Source organism: Papio anubis, chromosome 8 (assembly GCF_008728515.1).
Source record: "Papio anubis isolate 15944 chromosome 8, Panubis1.0, whole genome shotgun sequence".
NCBI lineage: Eukaryota > Metazoa > Chordata > Mammalia > Primates > Cercopithecidae > Papio > Papio anubis.
Window position 1 is genome coordinate 114,891,887 of NC_044983.1, and position 20,337 is coordinate 114,912,223.

General features: G+C 38.8%; 1 protein-coding gene across 7 annotated transcripts in view; it reads right to left on the bottom strand.

Moving 5' to 3' along the window:
* Nucleotides 1–20,337, bottom strand: part of ENPP2 (ectonucleotide pyrophosphatase/phosphodiesterase 2) — a 117,981-nt gene that overhangs the window by 53,686 nt on the left and 43,958 nt on the right. For all 7 annotated transcript variants that reach the window (XM_021942584.2, XM_021942582.2, XM_021942583.2 and 4 more), the window contains exons 3-8: nucleotides 16,691–16,846; nucleotides 11,213–11,338; nucleotides 9,029–9,089; nucleotides 7,234–7,331; nucleotides 6,932–7,011; nucleotides 6,040–6,159 (exon numbers count right to left, since the gene is read on the bottom strand). In XM_021942584.2, the coding sequence (XP_021798276.1) occupies nucleotides 6,040–6,159; nucleotides 6,932–7,011; nucleotides 7,234–7,331; nucleotides 9,029–9,089; nucleotides 11,213–11,338; nucleotides 16,691–16,846 (641 nt within the window). The remainder of the gene's footprint in view (nucleotides 1–6,039; nucleotides 6,160–6,931; nucleotides 7,012–7,233; nucleotides 7,332–9,028; nucleotides 9,090–11,212; nucleotides 11,339–16,690; nucleotides 16,847–20,337) is intronic.

Sequence of the window (20,337 nt, forward strand, 5' to 3'; positions counted from 1 at the left end):
ATTGGTCCAGAAAAGAAAAGTGAATACAAGCCGATAAGGTTATGAAAAAGAGAGAGAGAAGCTTCCCGGTTCCTTGTTAATTCAGAGATATAAGTGTTAAAATTTCTTGAATTTGAATGCAATATAAATTTCTTCTGAGGGTGGTTTAAAAAAAAAAAAATCAGGCCAGGTGCAGTGGCTCATGCCTATAATCCCAGCACTTTGGGAGGCGGAGGAGGGCGGATTGCCTGAGGCCAGGAGTTTGAGACCAGCCTGGCCAACATGGTGAAACCTGTCTCTACTAAAGATACAAAAATCAGCCAGGCCTTGTGATGGGCACCTGTAATCCCAGCTACTCAGGAGACTGAGGCAGGAGAATCGCTTAAACCTGGGAGGCAGAGGTTGTAGTGAGCTGAGATCATACCACTGCACTCCAGCCTGGATGACAGAGCGAGATTCTGTCTTTAAAAAATAATAATAATAATAATAATCACACAGCTAAAAAAATAAGCTTAAGTAAACACTGGGTTTGGGCTTTCTCCCTCTAATCCCAAAACTCCCTGCATTGCTTTCCTTTATCAGGAGGCCCAGCTTTCGACATTTGTGTCCTAGATGCTGCCTTGTGAAAAGGGGACAAATGGGAATGATATTATATGTTGTGATATGCTATTTATCAGGAATCAAAAAAGCTTCCTCTACAGGAACCAATGGGTTAAATATGAAATTCAACACTTTCTCAAATTCAGCATGTAGCTTTGGGAGAAAAGGAGAAGTTTGGAAAAAGAAAAATATTAGCCAAAAACATTTTTTCAAAAAACATAAACTACTAGTGTAGTCTTTCTAGCAGTTCCTCGAGGGGAAATCATTCCTTTGCATTCAAAGGCATTGAGCTAGGATAAACAGAATTCTAGGAGACCAGGGGATGGGTGGGGCACTTGGTTCAGCAGATCAATTGCTGAGAATCAGAACACATTAAGGATGTGAGGGTTGGGGGAGGCAGCAGAAGAGACTGGGGCCCGATGCAGCTGCTTTCCACGTGATTAGGGCCAGAAGGAGGTGAGTGAGGAAGCTGTTGGCATGTGGCCAGGAGCTGCTGAGGCTGAGATGGAGGGCTGTCCTTAAGCCCACCTACCCTAGGGGAAGCACGGGCAAAATGCCCCTGAAGGAAGCAAAGAACAGTTCCATCCAAAACACAACAGCAGAGCCAGGCTCTGGATTGGGTCTTCAGAACAGAAATACACCAAGTCCCTATCTGCATGGGACCCACAGGGTAAAGCAGACCTGTGAATAACCAACTTCAAAAGGAGGTGGTCAGGCCGGGCATGGTGGCTCACACCTGTAATCCCAGCACTTTGGGAGGCCAAGGCAGGCGGATCACTTGAGGTCGGGAGTTCGAGACCAGCCTGGCTGACATAGTGAAACCCCATCGCTACTAAAAACACAAAAAAATGTATCTGGGCATGATGGCACGTGCCTGTAATCCCAGCTACTCAGGAGGTTGAGGTATGAGAATCACCTGAACCCGGGAGGTGGAGGTTGCTGTGAACCGAGACTGTGCCGCTGCCCTCCAGCCTCGGCAACAGAGCAAAACTCTGTCTCAAAAAATAATAATAATAATAAGAGGTTGTCAAATTTATGATAGAAAAAATATAAAAGCCCAAAGGAGAGTCACTTTGCTTAGCCAGAGCTGGAAATGCTGAGGGAAGGAAGGCCTCCTGGGGACAGACACTTCAGCTGAAATTTGGAAGAAAAATAAGAGGCTGGTAAGCAAAGGCTCCAGGTAAGCAGATCTCGCCCTAACTAGGGACATTATGATACAGTACAAGGAGAAAAAAACTGCAGGTCTACAGTAGTATATGGAAAAGAAACGACAGAATAAAGAATAGGTTAAATGTTCCTGAAAAGAAATGTCCCTTTATCAGGACAATAAAACAGATAAAAAGAGGTTAGCAATGACTTGTACTTTCCATCAAGTCAATCCCTTTTGGCCTGGAAAGTCACCCCTATTCTGTGTCATTCTTCTTCTCCTTGCTGTCTCTGTCTTAAACACACATTTCTTGCATTTTTACACTGCATTCATTTACTAAAATGGTTTCTGTTCCAACTCATTGTATCACCGATACTGACAGAGAGCAATTCTAGAGGTCAAGCAACTTAAGTAATAAGAATGCATCTGCTGGACAGTTGCAGTTGGGATCACGCCTATAATCCCAAGACTTTGGGAGGCTGAGGCAGGCAGCTCGTTTGAGCTCAGAAGTTGGAAACAATCCTGGGCAACAAGGCGAAATGCTGTCTCTACCAAAGATACAAAAATTAGCCAGGCGTGGCAGTGTGAGCCTATAGTCCCAGCTGCTCAGGAGGCTGAGGTGGGAGAGTTGCTTGAGCCCAGGAGGCTGAGACTGCAGTGAGCCAAAATCATGCCACTGCACTCCAGCCTGGGTAACTATACTGAGACCTTGTCTCATTAAAAATAATAATAATACATTTAAAAAAATAACAATCTGCTTCTCTTAGAAACATCTTACTCCAGAAATGCTGACTTCAGAGGACTTGGATCATGATGGAGTATTAGACTTGTTTCTCAAATCTCCACATTTAGTCAGCTCCTAGGAATCCCATTCATTCCTCCCATTGCTGAGAATCCAGATTAAACTGAACAGGGAACAACCCCATGGAAGTATCTTTGTATTAGAAATTGCAGGACCGTAGCAGAGAGAATTTCCAAAGAAACCAAGCCACCTAAGGAACTGCATTAAACTACTTATGAGAAATGTAGGGTCCTACAGCAAATGACTGCTTCTAGCAATGCATGCTGAGTATTAGCAAATTAAAAGCAGACTAGACTTTGCTTAATTGGCTATATCAAGGCTAAAGAAAAAAGATTAAATTAAATTATAAAAGATTAAATTAAATTATTTTTGGAAGATGCCTGGTGAGATTCAAATTTTCAAATGGCCATTGTACAAATGCCTCATCCCATCTACTAGAGTTTATGCTAGGACAAGAAGTGGCTCTTATTCACCAAGTAATCTGACCCCTATGCCATTTGGCTAAATGTCTTGCATGGTTTAGTCCCTCAGTAAAAATAAATTGAGTTTAATTTAATTATCAGTCTAAGATTTGTATAAATATTTTCTCTTATATGTATAAAATTTTATAAGACTTTTATAAATATTTTTTCACTGGTGATTTTAAAATATAGAAGCCTCTGAAAGGATGGTATACATGCTTATAGAATATTCATTAATTATTTTCCCTATAGTACTTTTAGTTGCTTATATTCTTATACTTTGACTAAAGTTTCTTTTTAATTATTTTGTATTTATAACTAATATATAATAATTGTGTATATTTATGGGATACAGTGTGATGTTTCAATGTATGTGTACATTGTATAATGATCAAATCAGGGTAATCACCATACCCATAACTTTAAACATTTATCATTTCTTTTCAGTAACATTTAAAATCTTCTACATTGTTATTTGCTATAGTCACCCAACTGTATAATAGGACACCCTACTGTATAATAGAAAACAATAATACTTTGTCTATATGTTTTTCCAATATGCCAAATTTCAATAAAATGTGCTTTTAAATTGTAGTTACTATGCTCCTGGGAATTCCATTTTTTTTTTTTTTTTTTTTTTTTTTTTTTCCTGAGACTGAGTCTTGCTCAGTCCCCCAGGCTGGAGTGCAGTGGCACGATCTCGGCTCACTGCAAGCTCCACCTCCTGGGTTCACGCCATTCTCCTGCCTCAGCCTCCCGAGTAGCTGGGACTACAGGTGCCCACCACCTCACCCAGCTAATTTGTTTTGGATTTTTAGTAGAGACGGGGTTTCACCATGTTAGCCAGGATGGTCTCGATCTCCTGACCTTGTGATCCATCTGCCTTGGGAGATGGAATCTCGCACTGTCTCCCGGGCTGGAGTGCAATGGTGCGATCTCAACTCACTGCAACCTCCACCTCCCAGTTCAAGCAATTTTCCTGCCTCAGCTTCCCAAGTAGCTAGGATTACAGGCGTCCGCCACCACGCCTGGCTAATTTTTTGTATTTTTAGTAGAGATGGGGTTACACTATGTTGGCCAGGTTGGTCTCAAACTCCTGACCTCGTGATCCACCCACCTCAGCCTCCCAACGTGCTGGGATTACAAGCATAAGCACCATGCCCGGCCCCTCCTAGGAATTCTTATGGTGGCCATCTTGCCCAAGATGACAGAAACATAAGTCAATTTCACCACAAATCTTGGTCAGCATGAGGAGAGTACTAAACTTGGTCAGATGCGTCAACTTTGGGAGTTAGTGAGGAAACAGGTAAACAGAGTTGAAACAGAGACTTCACTTCATTGGGCAGGTTAACAGCATTTCCTCTGCTCTGCTTTTGCAGAAGTTAATGAATATGTGGCCTCATCTTCTTCTGAGTCATCCTAACCCAGGGCAAACCTTATGTCAACAGTTGATGTAAGGTGATCCAATTTGATAAAATTACTATTTATCTCTAATCCGTTAAGGTTCTTCAGGTAAGTTTGTTTCCATGATCAAATTAATATAAAAGACCCACTAGTGAAATCTTAATGGAGCTCTAATTTCAATCATTTTGTTTACTCACAAAATATTCCCCTATCATAAACTTTGAAAAATCCACCCTGTCAACAAATTTCACTATGATCACACCCTAGGCCATTATGGACTTCTGGGAGTCCAGCCTGAATAAAGACAGCAGAATCAGAACATCTATTATAAAGAAACTTTTCTGCAGATGTACAAGAACTTCCAATGTTTATTTTTTTAATAAAAAGCTCATATTTATCCTTGCATACTGATTTACCTATTATGCAATATAAATATTTTGATCACAAATGACCTTTTCTTAAAGTGAGATACCTTAAGAAAAAATTTCTATTTGTAGTCCTTATTTTGTCCATAAATTGCAGCAAACATTTCCAGGTACAAGATCATTGAGGCATGGTGGATACATGGATGTGTGCAGACACTGCCCACCAGTCACGCCACGGTTGAGTGCACAAAGTTCTCCCAGCCCTCTTCTCTAACCAGTGCTCCAGGAAGCCACCATCTCCAGTCAGAACTGGCATGAGATGGGACCACTTACCATCTTACTTCTACATGTTTCTGATTGCCTGTGTGCCCTGGGATATGTTCCGAGGTGATTCTGATCCTTCTGGCCAGAAGCTTGTACACTTCAGCCCAGCTCTGCACATTCAACAACTGTGGCTTTATGCTGCTTTGCTCATGTCTGACCAAAGCAAGTTGCATAACCATACACACGGTCACAGGAAAAACATTAAGTAGAAAGCCACCTACAACCCTTTTTATTTTCTGCCCAGTCATTTGATCCGAAGTAAACAGGGTGATTTCTTTTCAAAGTATTAATTTGCTATTTCAGTATCAAGGTAGGATTCTGCTTTTTATATTTAACTTCCATGATTTTTAAAAAATAGATTAAATAAAAGAATTCATGAATTTACTGTGGATTTCAGTGAGTTCCCTTTTTTCAGCAAGTTTCCCTGTTTCTGTTATTATAGCATCGGGGCTAACATATTGGGGAAGTCATAGTCATGCACTTCTCTTTTTCATTATACCCTTAAATCTGGGAAATCAATGAGATCTATTCTTTGTCAAAATGGTTCTGAAATTCACCTCATCACCATTGTCACCACCATAATCCTAGGGAAGACATTCATCATCTCACACTTTTATAATCATAGCCTCACACACATGCATGCATATATACACACAGTGACACATACACATATGTATACATACATGTATGTTCTATGTGCACATTTGTATGTATACATACATATATAAATATACAATATATACACATATATCCAGATACATATATACATATGTAATGCATATATACACATATTTCATGTTTATATGTATATTAAAAGTATCAAAAGATGGAAACATTGCCAAGTATGAGGAAATTATATGCATTTTTTCCACATCTAACAAATTTGAGGATGAAATGTTTCAATACATGAACACACAAACACACACACACACACACACAAAATAAATGCAAACTTACTGGTTGACCTCCCCACCATCTATGATTAAATTTCTCTCGCCCTCGCAGATGAAAAGTGGCATCAAATACAGGATCATACATTGAATTGCCAACAATTCCATGTGATTCTGGATACAGCCCCTTTTTGTAAAAGCAAATTTATTGTTAAAATAACAATACAATAATCCACATACATTAGTTCTAGTATAAATTTTCTTAGCATAGAAGGTTTTATAGCAATACTTAATTTCCAAAATTATATAAGACATATATAACCTTCACTGTGTATCTGTTTGAGCAAACGTGAATAATATCTATGGGAGAAATTATAAGCCATCTGAGAAACTTGATATAAGAAACTTAATATTGGGGTTTTTTACTGCTATAATTTAATAAAATGACAATAATTTTCATTATTATAAATTAACCTTTAGTTTGGAATGTATACATGCGCCTCCAAAGAAGCTTCTATTTCTAAATACACTTTTCCTTCTTTCTAAATTCTATTCCTCTCCAAATCAATTTTTAAAAAGATAAATAAATTATGTTTTAAAGAACGAGTGATAGAATTTGAAGTACCTGAGAACTAAAACATAGCCCTGAAGTCAACATTTTTATTTGCAAATTCAGAAAATAAACAATAGACCCTCTGGTATTTGAGAGAAGTTTAATGTATATGTTCAAACAGAACTGCACCTGAAAAAAGGTTTCAGCTTTCAAGTTGGAATGAAGTTCAATCGCCCACAAAGCTGTAAAAGGCATTTGCTGTGAACAAACGACCCAGATAAGATGGAAAACAGAAAGATTTTCTGTGAACACTAAGGAACACATTTTAAAAGTAAAGTCTCCCCTTTAAAGTCATTCCAGGATGAAATCAGCCCTTTGAACATATATCATTTGAAGAAATACTTACAGTGGCCAAAGTGTATAAGTTAGGAAAGGTTTTAGTTGGGTACACCGGCCTCATGTAGGGCGAATGTGTGCCACAAGACCCTGGAAAGAGAATTGCAAATATTAGAACAAGAGAACCAACAGGAATTGCTTATAGAAAATCCATTTTATAAACACTCAGACACGTGTCGCCTTCACTTTTGTATTTCAAATAATAAAACACATTTAAAACTACGTGCTCATAGATCTCAAAGCCCACAACCCACTGGTTACTGTGGAGATCCTGGATTACAGATGAGAACACAGAGTATGGAAATTACTTACTTAGTTTTTCAATATTAGGCATGACTTTGCTGCCTTTCTTCATGTATGATGCACGGAAGCCGTCCACAGAGAAGATGATTAATGGAGGGCGAACAAACCTTAAACAGTAACACATTAAGCTTTTAGAAACATTATTGCCACAGAGTTGCCATTACTCCTAGTGATTCTCAATAATGGGAGCAATGATTTCCAAGAAAAAACTTCGGCCGGGTGCAGTGGCTTACGCCTATAATCTCAGCACTTTGAGAGGCCGAGGCGGGCTGATCACCTGAGTTCAAGAGTTTGAGACTGGCCCCGTCTCTACTACAAATACAAAAATTAGCTGGGCGTGGTGGCGGGCACCTGTAATCCCAGCTACTTGGGATGCTGAAGCGGGAGAATCACTTGAACAGGGGAGACAGATGTTGCAGTGAGCTGAGATCGCACCATTGCACTCCAGCCTGGGCAACAAGAGTGAAACTCCATCTCAAAAAAATAAAATTAAATTAAAAAACCGAACATATTCATTTAACCATTTAACCACAAGCCAGTCATGGTTAAATCTAGACTGCCCAACAAAAATATTCTGTCAGTCCTGCATTATCTGAATTCTTGTGTATGAGATCTGTGAAGTTATGGTACGAATTAAAAAGTCATGAAACATTTCTGTTTTGTAACAAATAACACAGTGACCTGTTATTATTCATTGGTAGCTTTTTCTGAGATGAACTCTCAAGGCTGCCCTTTCTGCCTTGTTCTTCGTGTCTGTGAAGATCATTTGTATGCCAGGGATGTGCTTCTTGGGATTCTCTAAATACTCCATGAGTGTATTCTCTCCCCAGGTGATGCTTTTGTTCTTATGGGCCTCTGTATAAGAGAATCCAATGGCCTGATCTATCTTCCCTGCAAACAGACCACAGAGATTTGACCCAGCCATGTGTTTGCCTCCCTTTTCAACAGTGTGGAAACTGGGCACACTTCTGAACAAAAATTCTCTTGCCTTTTTCAACATCACCCATATTTAATTCTCTCTTTGGTCATTGGTGCTATAAAGGTTCCCATTCGGAAGCCGGATGTTCCACTGTCTCGGATGACTTCTTTTTTTGAGAGGGGGTCTCTTTCATCCAGGCTGGAGTCCAGTGGCACTACCTTGGCTCGCTGCAACCTCCGCCTCCTGGGTTCAAGCAATTCTCATGCCTCTGTCTCCCAAGTAGCTGGAATTACAAATGCGCTCCACCATGCCTGGCTAATTTTTTGTGTGTTTTTTTTTGTTTGTTTGTTTGTTTTTTTAGTAGAGACGGGGTGTTGCCATGTTGGCCAGGCTGGTCTCAAACTCCTGACCTCAAGTGATCTGCCCACCTCGGCCTCCCAAAGTGCTGGGATTACAGGTGTGTAATCAAAAAGTAATAATTACTTATTGGATAACATAGTTTTAAAGGTTCTCTAGACTTCCTGTTTCATTCCCCACTCCCCCCAAAATAGGCAAAACAAGAACTCCAGAAAAAACAACACTGAAAAAAGTCTTAGCCAGAATATTCAGATGCACTTTGTAAAATCTTCAGCTGAGGTGGAATATAGGGGATATTCAGACCCCATAGTATGTGCAGAGATGATTGGAGAAAACTGGGGTAAAGAAAACTGTCACCATTTCAAGACGTACCTTCAACCTTTCGACTGATGAATTCCTCCTAAGTACTCATAAGTTTGCCTGTATAAGAGGATTTCAGCTTCATGTTGTTTCTAAACACTTTTCATTTCCTGTGAGAGTTTATCAGCTAATACATAAAACTTCAAAATAGTCATAAAATACACTTACCCTGCCGGGCATTCTGGAGCTTTTATTTCCTCACAGTCATCATCAACCCAATGGGACTCTCCTATAAGGAAAAACGGGTAAATGTATTGTTGAATCTAATTACAAATGCCATGCCTTGAAGCTCGCAATTCTGGGATCTGTGTCCTGTTTGATACTTTCTTTACGGGATATCACCAAAAAAAAAAAAAAAACTGAAAAAAACTCTAGTTTCTGGTTTGGCTTATAAAGTACACCCATACATGATGGGAAAGCTAAGATTTAATAACCGCAAGTGGTGAGGTGTTTATTTGAGCCTTCCGAGTCTAAATGGTTTGTAGATTAAAAAAACCAGTGGCGTCAGTGAACAAAATTTCATGTTTGTATCCCTCCAGAAATAAACTGTTTGGTCATTAGATGGAACATTCTTTTCTCCACCACTGGAGATCTCAAAGACATAGAAAGCATGGCAAAACATCCCTTTAGATGCAAAAAAAAAAAAGAAAAAGAAAAAAAAAGCTTAGAATCTACAGAGATAATAAATGGAACATTACAATAGAAAGATTATTTGCCAATAAATCTGCATACAGCCCTTGAATTTAGAAAGGAAAAAAAAATGCTGAATTTCACTTTTTATCTTCCACCAAGATCTAAGAGCATACACCTGTCTTTCCTGAGTTACCACTATCGAGAATAGAGAACAGAAAAGGCCTCCAATAAAAAATACGCTTTCCTTTGAAGAAAATAAAAATTATCAAAAAGAATTTGCCTTAAATTATTTTAAGACAAACAAAAGTTACATGTCCTGAACAGAAGTAAAATTCGTAACCAACATATTGGAGAAATTGGTCCCATGTAGAGAGAACTGGAAATTTTCTCTGGTCAGTAAGACTCTAACTACTGGACAATGGGGTAACTACTATACTCCTTAAAATAAAGAATATTTAGTGCACATATAGTAACCCAGAGCACACATGTGGGCCTCACAAAAGTACTGAAACTAGAATTTTACACCAGTAAAAGCCAATGCTTAATGATTCAATGATCAATGATACCAAGGGCTTCTTTTTAAAAAAAAAAAAATTATTTCTAATAGCCTTTGTGGCTTCCTAGTACACTTACTGCACAGGAAAATTAAAAAAGAAAGGGAAATAAATTCTCAACCAATGTTATGCTTCAAAATAAAAGCATAATTATTGGGTAGGGGAAATTAACAATACAATAATTGTTTGTATGGGGAAATTCTTCAAATATATTAATATAATACCCTCTTGCCACAGCTAAACACCTTACATATTGCAGAACTGACTTGATTTTTTTTCCTGAAATCTTTTAACGAACTTCTTCTTAAAAGTTCCACATCAGAGATAATGAAAAGGACTTGATTTAGAAATTTAAAAAGTGACTAACGAACAATAGGTAAAGATTCTTGGATCTTCCTATCAACTTCTATAAGTGGGTTGCATGGCAACTTAAACCCATTAAAGAGAGTAAGTGCATCTTTTATATTTTCTGTAATCCATTGTCTATTGTTAATTATTGGAATAAAACCATCATATTCCACAATCAACCAGACAAAGCCAACACTCATGCATATATGGCTTTGGGGTATTACAGGAAATGCTGGTCCCCTCATCCCCTTTACCAGCAAGTACCCCCATCCCTGGGCCGTTGCCAATGCCTTGGTGAACAGCTTACATCCAATGGATGAAAAAGCCCTGGCCCCTTGCCTCAAGAGTAGCGACTTGGATTTACTTTTCAGAGCAAGCAATAAAGGGAGGTGAGGCTAACCGAGAGCACGTCCTCACTTGCCTCTCCACACTCCTACTTCCCTATCCTGTTTCCCTTTCCTCCGACATGGTTTTCCTGCAGTATATCCATTTCCTCAATTAACTGCACGTACCAAATTCCTGTCCCAGGCTCTGCTTCTAGAAAACTTGACCTAAAACCAAGACAGGAAATTTAGAAATCTCTTCATTATTATGGTTCTGTCTAATTAAGAAATTCTGGTTTCTTTCCTTTTTACTTCAGATCAGTGAAATGCAGAGTAGCAAAACTAATGAAGAAGCATGAGAAATTAAAAAGGACAATTCATTCCTTCCTCCCACACTCATATCCAGTGTGGTCTATTCCTAGCATCCAGGATCTCCTGGAGCACCTCCAGTTTTTATTCTTTCGAAGCTCAGGCCAATCCAAAGAAACACGTACCTTTGCAAACCACTTGGTAATTGGTACAGCAGTCTCCCCTGGCCAAGCAGTCCTCCGAGCAGTGACAGGCATTTTCTTCATTTCTGACTTCTCCACATCTGTCCTTAGTACACTCCCAGCCACGGGCTAAAATCATCCCAATAAAACATTTTCACTGCTGCACACTAACCAAATGAAAGAAGCCACAATTGCTTACAGGATTTCCAATGAAGAGAGCTAAAATCTCACATCATTTACTCTGCTTGTGAAATTTGAGTTGGCTTGAGGCCCAGATGACATTTGGAGAACTTACAGATAAGATGAATTTCTAAGTTTTCAAATCAGAGAACAACATCACAATGCAATTGGGTTCCTTTGGAAAAACGGGGCCCTGAAAGGCAAGCAAGTATCCCTGCCATTCTCCAATTGTCCTAAAGGATCCAACACATTTATGGCATCGAAGGTTTGTGATAGGGCTACCTATTATTGTAGGGACAGCCTCTGTAGCTTGGCTCTTTTACTTTCTGAAGTGGATATGCTTAGCTTTATTTTTATTTATGTATGTATTTATTTTCGACAGAGTCTTGCTCTCTTGCCCAGTCTGGAGTGCCATGGCGCAATCTCGGCTCACTGTAACCTCCGCCTCCCTGGTTCAAGTGATTATCCCGCCTCAGCCTCCTGAGTAGCTGAGATTACAAACATATGCCACCACGCCTAGCTAATTTTTGTATTTTTAATAGAAACGGGGTTTTACCATGTTGGCCAGGCTGGCCTCAAACTCCTGACCTCAGGTGATCCTCCTGCCTTGGCCTCCCCATGTGCTAGGATTACAGGCATGAGCCACCACGCCCTGCCTAAAGTAGCTGTGCTTAGCTTTAATCAGTGTGATTCAAACACAAATCACAGGACCACTACATGGTTTCTATCTGCACTTGGAGGTTAAAGTCCTAAATAGGATGTGAAGAGTATAAAGGGGGCATTACGATGTTTGCTCAAGATTCTAACCACTGACCAAGTGTGGTCCTACCTACAAAGACAGGTCAGAGTTCCTACTTTCAACAAGCCAAGTAAATGGGTTACAGATTTCCCTCTGATTGAGGGCTCACTGCTTAATTCTTACATTCAGCAAAACAACCTTTCCATTTTAAAAGGAGTGCTGTGTTTTCTGACTTTTTCATCTGCTAGAGTGTAAGCTCCATGGCAGGAAAAGTAACACCTCTCTCTTCGCTCTTCTATTTCCAGTGGCAGACTGTAAACCTGGGAGGCTGTGCCTGGCACCTGCTAGGTGTTCAATGAATATGTATTAAATTGAATTGGAAATGACTATGGAGATAAAATATAACTCTTTAAATTCACAACTACTGTATTGAGAACTTTCATAGTTAATTCATTTACTCATTGACTCTTATACCATGTTTTCCATGTTCTCAGTGCTAGGATGTCATAAAGAACAGGAGAGACTAGGTCTGTCTTCATGGAGCTTACACTCCCATTGGAAAAGACAGATCATAGGCAAGTAAACAAGTAAGCAAGGTCATTTCAGCTTGTGCCAAGTGTTGTGAAGGAAGTAACAGGTGGCACTGATAGAGAAAGACAGGGTGAAACAGGGTGCTACTCCAGGAAGTAGAATGGTCAAGAAAGGTGTCACTGAGCTAAAATACCTATGAACACTTCAGGTCTTTATCTCTTAAAATATGTCATAAGTGGAAAGGAATGATTTTGAAAGCAATCCTGCCTCTTAGTAATATTCTACCAAGAGAAACTATTGTTAGGTGAATATATTAATAAAGAGATATTACAGGCCGGGTGCAATGGCTCATGCCTGTAATCCCAACACTTTGGGAGGCCAAGGCGGGCGGATCATGAGGTCAGGAGTTCGAGACCAGCCTAGCCAACATGGTGAAACCCCATCTCTACTAAAGATACAAAAAAATTAGCCAGGCATGGTGGCACATGCCTGTAATACCAGCTACTCAGGAGGCTGAGACAGGAGAATCGCTTGAACCCGAGAGGCGGAGGTCGCAGTGAGCCAAGACCGCGCCATTGCACTCGAGCTTGGGCGATGGGGAGACTCTGTCTCAAAAGAAAAAAAAAAGAGATATTAGTTGTTTGGCATAAGTGCTACCCCTGCCCCTTTTGGTCAATCGTTAGCCAGAAAACTATGCAACTTCTATTTAATTTTTATTCTTTTAGAATTACCCTTGCATCCTGACTCTGTTCTCTGATATTTTTTGTTGTTTTGTTTTGTTTTGTTTTGTTTTGTTTTGTTTTGTTGAGACAGAGTCTCACTCTGTTAGCCAGGCTGGAGTGCAGTGGCACAATCTCAATTCACTGCAACCTCTACCTTTCAGGTTCAAGTGGTTCTCCTGACTCAGCCTCCCAAGAAACTGGGATTATAGGAGCCTCCCACCATGCCTGGGTAATTTTTGTATTTTTGGTAGAGATGGGGTTTCATCATGTTGGCCAGGCTGGTCTCAAACTCCTGACCTCCAGTGATCCGCTTCCTTCAGCCTCCCAAAGTGCTGAGATTACAGATGTGAGCCGCCATACCCAGCCATTCTGATTTTTCAATATCCTGTTTCCATTCCCTTCTCTTCTTGAGCAGATTAAGTGCTTAGTATTGCTTTTCCCATGACCTGCTCTTCCCAAATGATGAGCAATTTTCTAAGGTTGCTTTGACTAGAGATATTGTGGGTTTTTTTTCAATTCAAGGTGATTCTATCCACCAATAAACTTTTATTCTAATCCTAATTCCATAAGAAAATCATGTCTACATCACTTACAAAAGAATATCATTATTAATAAGCTATGTTTATTGAGGAACTATTATGTACGAATGAAATCAAAAATAATTCCAGAGTTTAAAGTGAACTATACACAAAGGACAAGTCAGTCATCTGTGTAATTTTCAAACATGGGAATAAACATAAAAAATATTTAACCTTATTAGAAAATAAGGAGGAGGTCACCTACCAGATTATTTTAAAAATATTTTTAAAAATAAGAATATTCAATGCTTAAAAGGAAGTGATGAAAGGCCCTTGTGTCATTTGGTAGAAACATAAACTTTCAGAAGTATAATTCTGTAATGTATATTTAAATTTTAAAAATGCATATATATTTTGACCCCAAAATCCCACTTCCAAAAATTTATCTTAAGGAAAATAGGCTAAAGTATGAATATGCATAAATTATGTTCATTGATACACCATTCATAATAGCAAAACTCAGGGAAATATTCATTTAATTACTCAGCGAATTAGGTTGCAACAGTTCAATGGAATACTACGTAGCCATTCAAAATGATGATGTGTATAAAGATTTATTAATACAGATACTTTCCCACACATGCATATATATACATACAGTTGGAAAAATATACATACACACATAGATACATACTGAAAACACACACAGAGTTATCAAAGTTTCACTGAAACACTGTGGTTGTTTCTAGGCAGTGCTCCCTCAGCAAAAGAGAATCCCAGAGACTTTTGTTTTTCTCTTCATCCTTTTATTATTATTTGATATTTGATTCCTTCACATTCAGGATATGTTATCTTTGTACACAGGCAAATGGACTATAAGATATTATTATATCCCATCCTTAAAAAATTGAGGAACAAAGGCATGAACTACATTCAAAAGAGAGCTAAGCTACAGTCAGGGATTCATCACATTTTGCAAAGAATTCTCAGACCAGGAATCCAGAAGTTTGATTTTACATGCCACAGACAAGATACTCAAGGTAAGGAGGAAACATAAAACATTAGTAAATTCCTTAGTGCCAAGCAAACACAGATTGCTGGCTTGAAATAATGTTTTAGAGCCAAAAATCTCTGCTGGAACATCTGTTCCATCTATACATTCAGCTTACAATAGTCCCAGCAATTTAGTTTGCAGACCCACAACTAAAAGAAACTGGGAGAAATTCCAAAGGAAAGCAACCCCCAAAAAAGTGGTTAAATGGTTGGAAAATGTATTCTGCAAAAAACAGCTTAATGAAGCTGTTCTTATTGCAGGATCGCAGGAGGAAAACCAATTAGAACTAGTAAGGAAGTTTATGTTGGATTTCATATAAATCAAGAGTTACCACTTAAGCAAAACACGGTAATATCTGTTTCTAATGATAACATTTGAAAGATCAAGCTAACAGCAATGATAGTAAGAGTTAGGCCTTTGAAAGAATTGTCTAAGCTTAAAAGTCCAAAAACAAGAAATATCTGGCCAAGGAAACTGTGGAAACTGCTTCTGGTGATGTCAAGAACAGGATTGACTGTTGTCTTTCTCAGAGAGTTTGAATATGGTGTTGTCCAGAAGCATGGTGGATAGCTTACAAGATATCTAAAAAATCCTATCCGAAATACTGGGCTTTGAAAACCTAGTAGGCAGGATGGCAGAAGTCCCCAGAGGTGTTTTTCTCAACTTATGTGCATTCATACAGAAGCCTGTATATCCTAATAACTGTTCCAATACAAAAGAAATGTAAAGAAAGTCACCAAAAGTGTGGAGGAAGATTTTAGAGCTACCCAGAGCATAAAACTCCAAACAGAATTCCATAACAATTTTCCATTTGCACAGACAGTAGGGAATGACAGGCAGACTAACAGTTACTATACAATAAGATGAAGTAAAACAAATGCTAGAAGCTGGCTAAGCAAGAAAAAAATTTTTTTTAAAAGAATATACACAGGCCAGGCGCAGTGGCTCACGCCTGTAATCCCAGCACTTTGGGAGGCCGAGGTGGGAGGATCACGAGGTCAGGAGATGAAGACCGTCCTGGCTAACATAGTGAAACCCCATCTCTACTAAAAATACAAAAAAATTAGCCGGGCGTGGTGGCATGTGCCTGTAGTCCCAGCTACTCGGGAGGCTGAGGCAGGATAATGACGTGAACCTGGGAGGTGGAGCTTGCAGTGAGCTGAGACCATGCCACTGTATTCCAGCCTGGGTGACAGAGCGAGACTCTGTCTCAAAAAAAAAAAGAAAAGAAAAGAATGTACACAATTAGGCTGGGCACAGTGGCTCATTCCTATAATCCTAGCACTTTGGGAGGCCAAGGTGGGAAGACTGCTTGAAGCCAGGAGTTCAAGACCAACCTGACCAACACAGTGAGACGCTGTCTCTTAATAAATAAGTAATAAAAAAGAACATACGCAATTTGAGCTCACACGCCCTAGCAGTGAATGTGGGAATTGACAGCAAGAGATAGAAAGGAAGACGGTGAAGACACAAAAACGAAAACAAAAAAAAACCATTTCCAAAACCAGTACATCATGACTGCAGCTGCAAAGAACCTCGCTCTGCTGGATCTTGTGTGGAAACAATGGTCATTGGCACAGGGTATGCTCTTCATACAACCAATGATCATTCAACAAACGAAACTACAATCCACAATCTGGATAGACCAAAGCAGGGTGGCCACTCTAGGATGCATACAATAGCAGGCAGCCTTTCAGCCGTCTACTTGAAGGTAGAGAGGACTCATTAGTTACATACCTGTCTTCAAACAGAGCTCATCAAAGTCATGGCAGCAACTGGTGTAGCTCTTACACAAGTTGTCACAGCGACAATCAGGAGGTCCAGCTTCTTGAAGTTCAAAGCACCTGCCCTTGCAAGATCCGGAGATGTTAGTCCAGGGGGAGTCCGATAGCACTGCAAAGAACAAGAGGCAAAGACAATGAATTGGAGAGTGGTCGTGTCACCACGGAGAGGTGGCACTGGGAAGCTGCGTGGTGTGATGCTGCAGTGGACTCTGGAGGAGAAGACTGGCTCCATTACTTGCTACCCACGTACCCTGGGCAGGCTGCCCAACTTCCTTGTTCTACGATTTCCTCATCTGTAAAGTGGGGGACTCATAAAAGTAACTCTATGTTGAAATAAGAATTAAATGAATCAATCCATGTAAAACACTTAACCACATGTCAGACATATAGAAAGAGTAACAAGTGTTGGCGATTGGTTCAATTACTATTTATAATTATTATTACTGCAAATCTGTGATGGTTAGTGCCCCATGGGTGCTAACGATGACCACAGAGAACGTACCTTGATCTATATCCTTAGAAACAAGAGAGCATGTCCCTATTTAAAAATCCAAAACTTTTTGCAAGGAAAATTCAGCTCAAATGTTCCAAGAACAGACCGAATATATGAGATTGAAATGGAAGACTTTTACAGTTTCAGCTGGTGTTTTACAAATACAAGCTCTACAATCTCGGCTTCTCAAAAAAATCTTCCATCAATATTTTCACATGATATAAGTGTATGTAAAAATCAAAAGAATCAACTAAAATTTGGGAGAAAAAAGGATTCAGTGAGATAAAAATTCCACAAATTTGTAATATGCACACAATGTAGTTTCAAAATTAAATGGAAGTTTCATTCTCAGTACTGCCTAAATGATAAAATAGCTAGGTATTTTATTTGGTATAAATTTAATCATATGTATGTAGAACCTACATGAAGAACATAAGAAAACTCTACCAAAAAAAAAATAAATTTAAGATCTAATTAAGGTGGGGGGAGGTGCCTCATGCCTGTAATCTCAGCACTTTGGGAGGCTGAGGTTGGTGGACCATCTGAGGCCAGGAGTTCAAGACCAGCCTGGCCAAAACAGTAAAACCTGGTCTCTACTAAAAATACAAAAATTAGCCCAGCATGGTAGCAGGTGCCTGTAATACCAGTTACTCAGGAGCTGAGACAGGAGAATTGCCCAAACCTGCGAGGCAGAGGTTGCAGTGAGCCAAGGTCTCTCTCTCTCTCTCTCTCTCTCTCTCTCTCTCATACACAACCCCCCCACACACACACATATATATGATCTAATTAAAATGAAAGACATGCTACCTTAAAGGTAAAAAAATCAATATTATAAAAATACTAATTCTTCCCAAACAAACCTGAAGACTCAATGCAATCACAGCCAAAAATATTGAGAGTTCATTAAACTTGAAAAAATATTAAACGCTTATTTAAAAATAAAATATTTTAAAATAGAAAACCTCTTGAAAGGAAAAGTAATTTGATAAAGACTAGATAGCAAAGTATATTCTGAAGTTAAATAATCAAAGCAGTTTGATACTAGAAAATAAGTAGATTGGCCGGGCGCGGTGGCTGAAGCCTGTAATCCCAGCACTTTGGGAGGCCAAGACGGGCGGATCACGAGGTCAGGACATCGAGACCATCCTGGCTAACCCGGTGAAACCTCGTCTCTACTAAAAAATACAAAAAAACTATCCAGGCGAGGTGGCGGACGCCTGTAGTCCCAGCTACTCGGGAGGCTGAGGCAAGAGAATGGCCTGAACCCGGGAGGCGGAGCTTGCAGTGAGCTGAGATCGCACCACTGCACTCCTGCCTGGGCGACAGAGCGACATTCCGTCTCAAAACAAAAGAAAAGAAAATATGTAGATTAATGTTGTGGATGGGGCCCCATCAGTAAGTAGGGACTAGAAATAATTAAGTTAGAGTCTCATCTCAATATACAAAACAATTTCTGATAAATGGAAAATATAAACAGTCTCATAAATGTTTCTAGGAATTAAAATGTTTGTAAAGTAGAACTTAATTTAGAAAGACCTATCAATATTTTAAAATGCTTATAAATGTTTCACCCAGAAATTCTATTACTAGAAATTTACCATTTACACATATTTGCAAAATTTGCCAAGCTACATGTACAAAAAAATGTCCATTGTTCATTGCAGCCCTTTTGTTACAGGTAGAGACCCTGAAATCAACCAAAGTTGTTTTTCCCATCAAGAAAGAAAGAATCACTATATCCATAAGTGGGCTATTGCACACCCCTTAAAAAGAATGAGTCAGATCTGTGTAGGCTAATATGGAAAGATCTACAAAAGATATAAATAAGTTGTTTAAAGAATAAATACAGGGTAGAGTGCTATATATTAGACTTTGTGTTTAAAAATAGAGATAAACAGGACAATAAGGATAGAAACGAAGGTAGAACTAAAAACAGAGCCAGAACTAGAGACGAGTGAGTGACAGAGTGGGGCAGAAGGAGGGAGAAAATGTCCAAGTTTGTGTCACATTTTTAAAATGCAGGTGTGAATAAATTTTTTCCTTCTGTAAGAAACAGCTTATGGAATTACATTTAGGAAAAATGAGAAAGAGAGGAAGAAGATTTTTACCTTCCTGTTTGAAATTTCTAACATTCTACAAATTTGCATGTAGTTGCCTGGTCTTTTATTTGCTTACTTACCTTCTCTTTCCTTCTCTCTCATTATATATACATACCATACAATATATGTGTGTGGGGGTATGTATACTTATGTATAAAATATATAGTGTATAATATATGTCTGTGTGGGTATATGTACATATGTATGAAATACATGCCATATATGTGTGTGTGGGTATGTATATATGTACAAAATATATATCATATAATAGATGTGTGTCTGGATATGTGTATATATGTACAAAATATATACCATATATGTGCGTGTGGGCTTGTGTATCTATGTATAATATATATACCACATAATATATGTAAATATCCTAACAAATATTATTGACATGTGATTTATAATTTTTCTTATTTACATGCTTATGAATTTTTCATTTTTATAATTCATATGTCTTACTTTTAAAATCAAGAAAAAGCAAGAAGCAGGAGGAGAACAGATGTTAAATATCACTTCTAGGTTCGCCCAAGCCATTTATCTGAACATTCTTTGTCCTTTGTCCTCATTAAAGTCAGAGTCATCCAATCCCAGGCTTTAAGGCATCAGATCAGTTCAACTAAAGCAAACAGATTGACCAGACCATGAGATGTGAAACACTTTTGCATGGTTGCTCCTAGGATGTTGAAAGACATACAAACCATACCAGTTCAGTTTAGAAAATAATATTCATTTCCAATGCAGAGGTCCATAAACCACATTTTTCTATTGTCTTTGACCAACCTATCAACAGTGCATGCTGAACCATAAGAAACCATGGTGGCAGGAGGGGTTGAGAAGTTAAAAAAAAAAAAAAAAAGAAAGAAAAAAATAGAGAAAGTCCTACAGTAAAAATAAATATAAGGAAAGTACTTACAATAGAATATTCCTTAAGGATACCGCTTAGATAGACTCATTTCAACATCTATCTAGTAAATTTTCAGTAGAATTCATTCCCATGAGCTG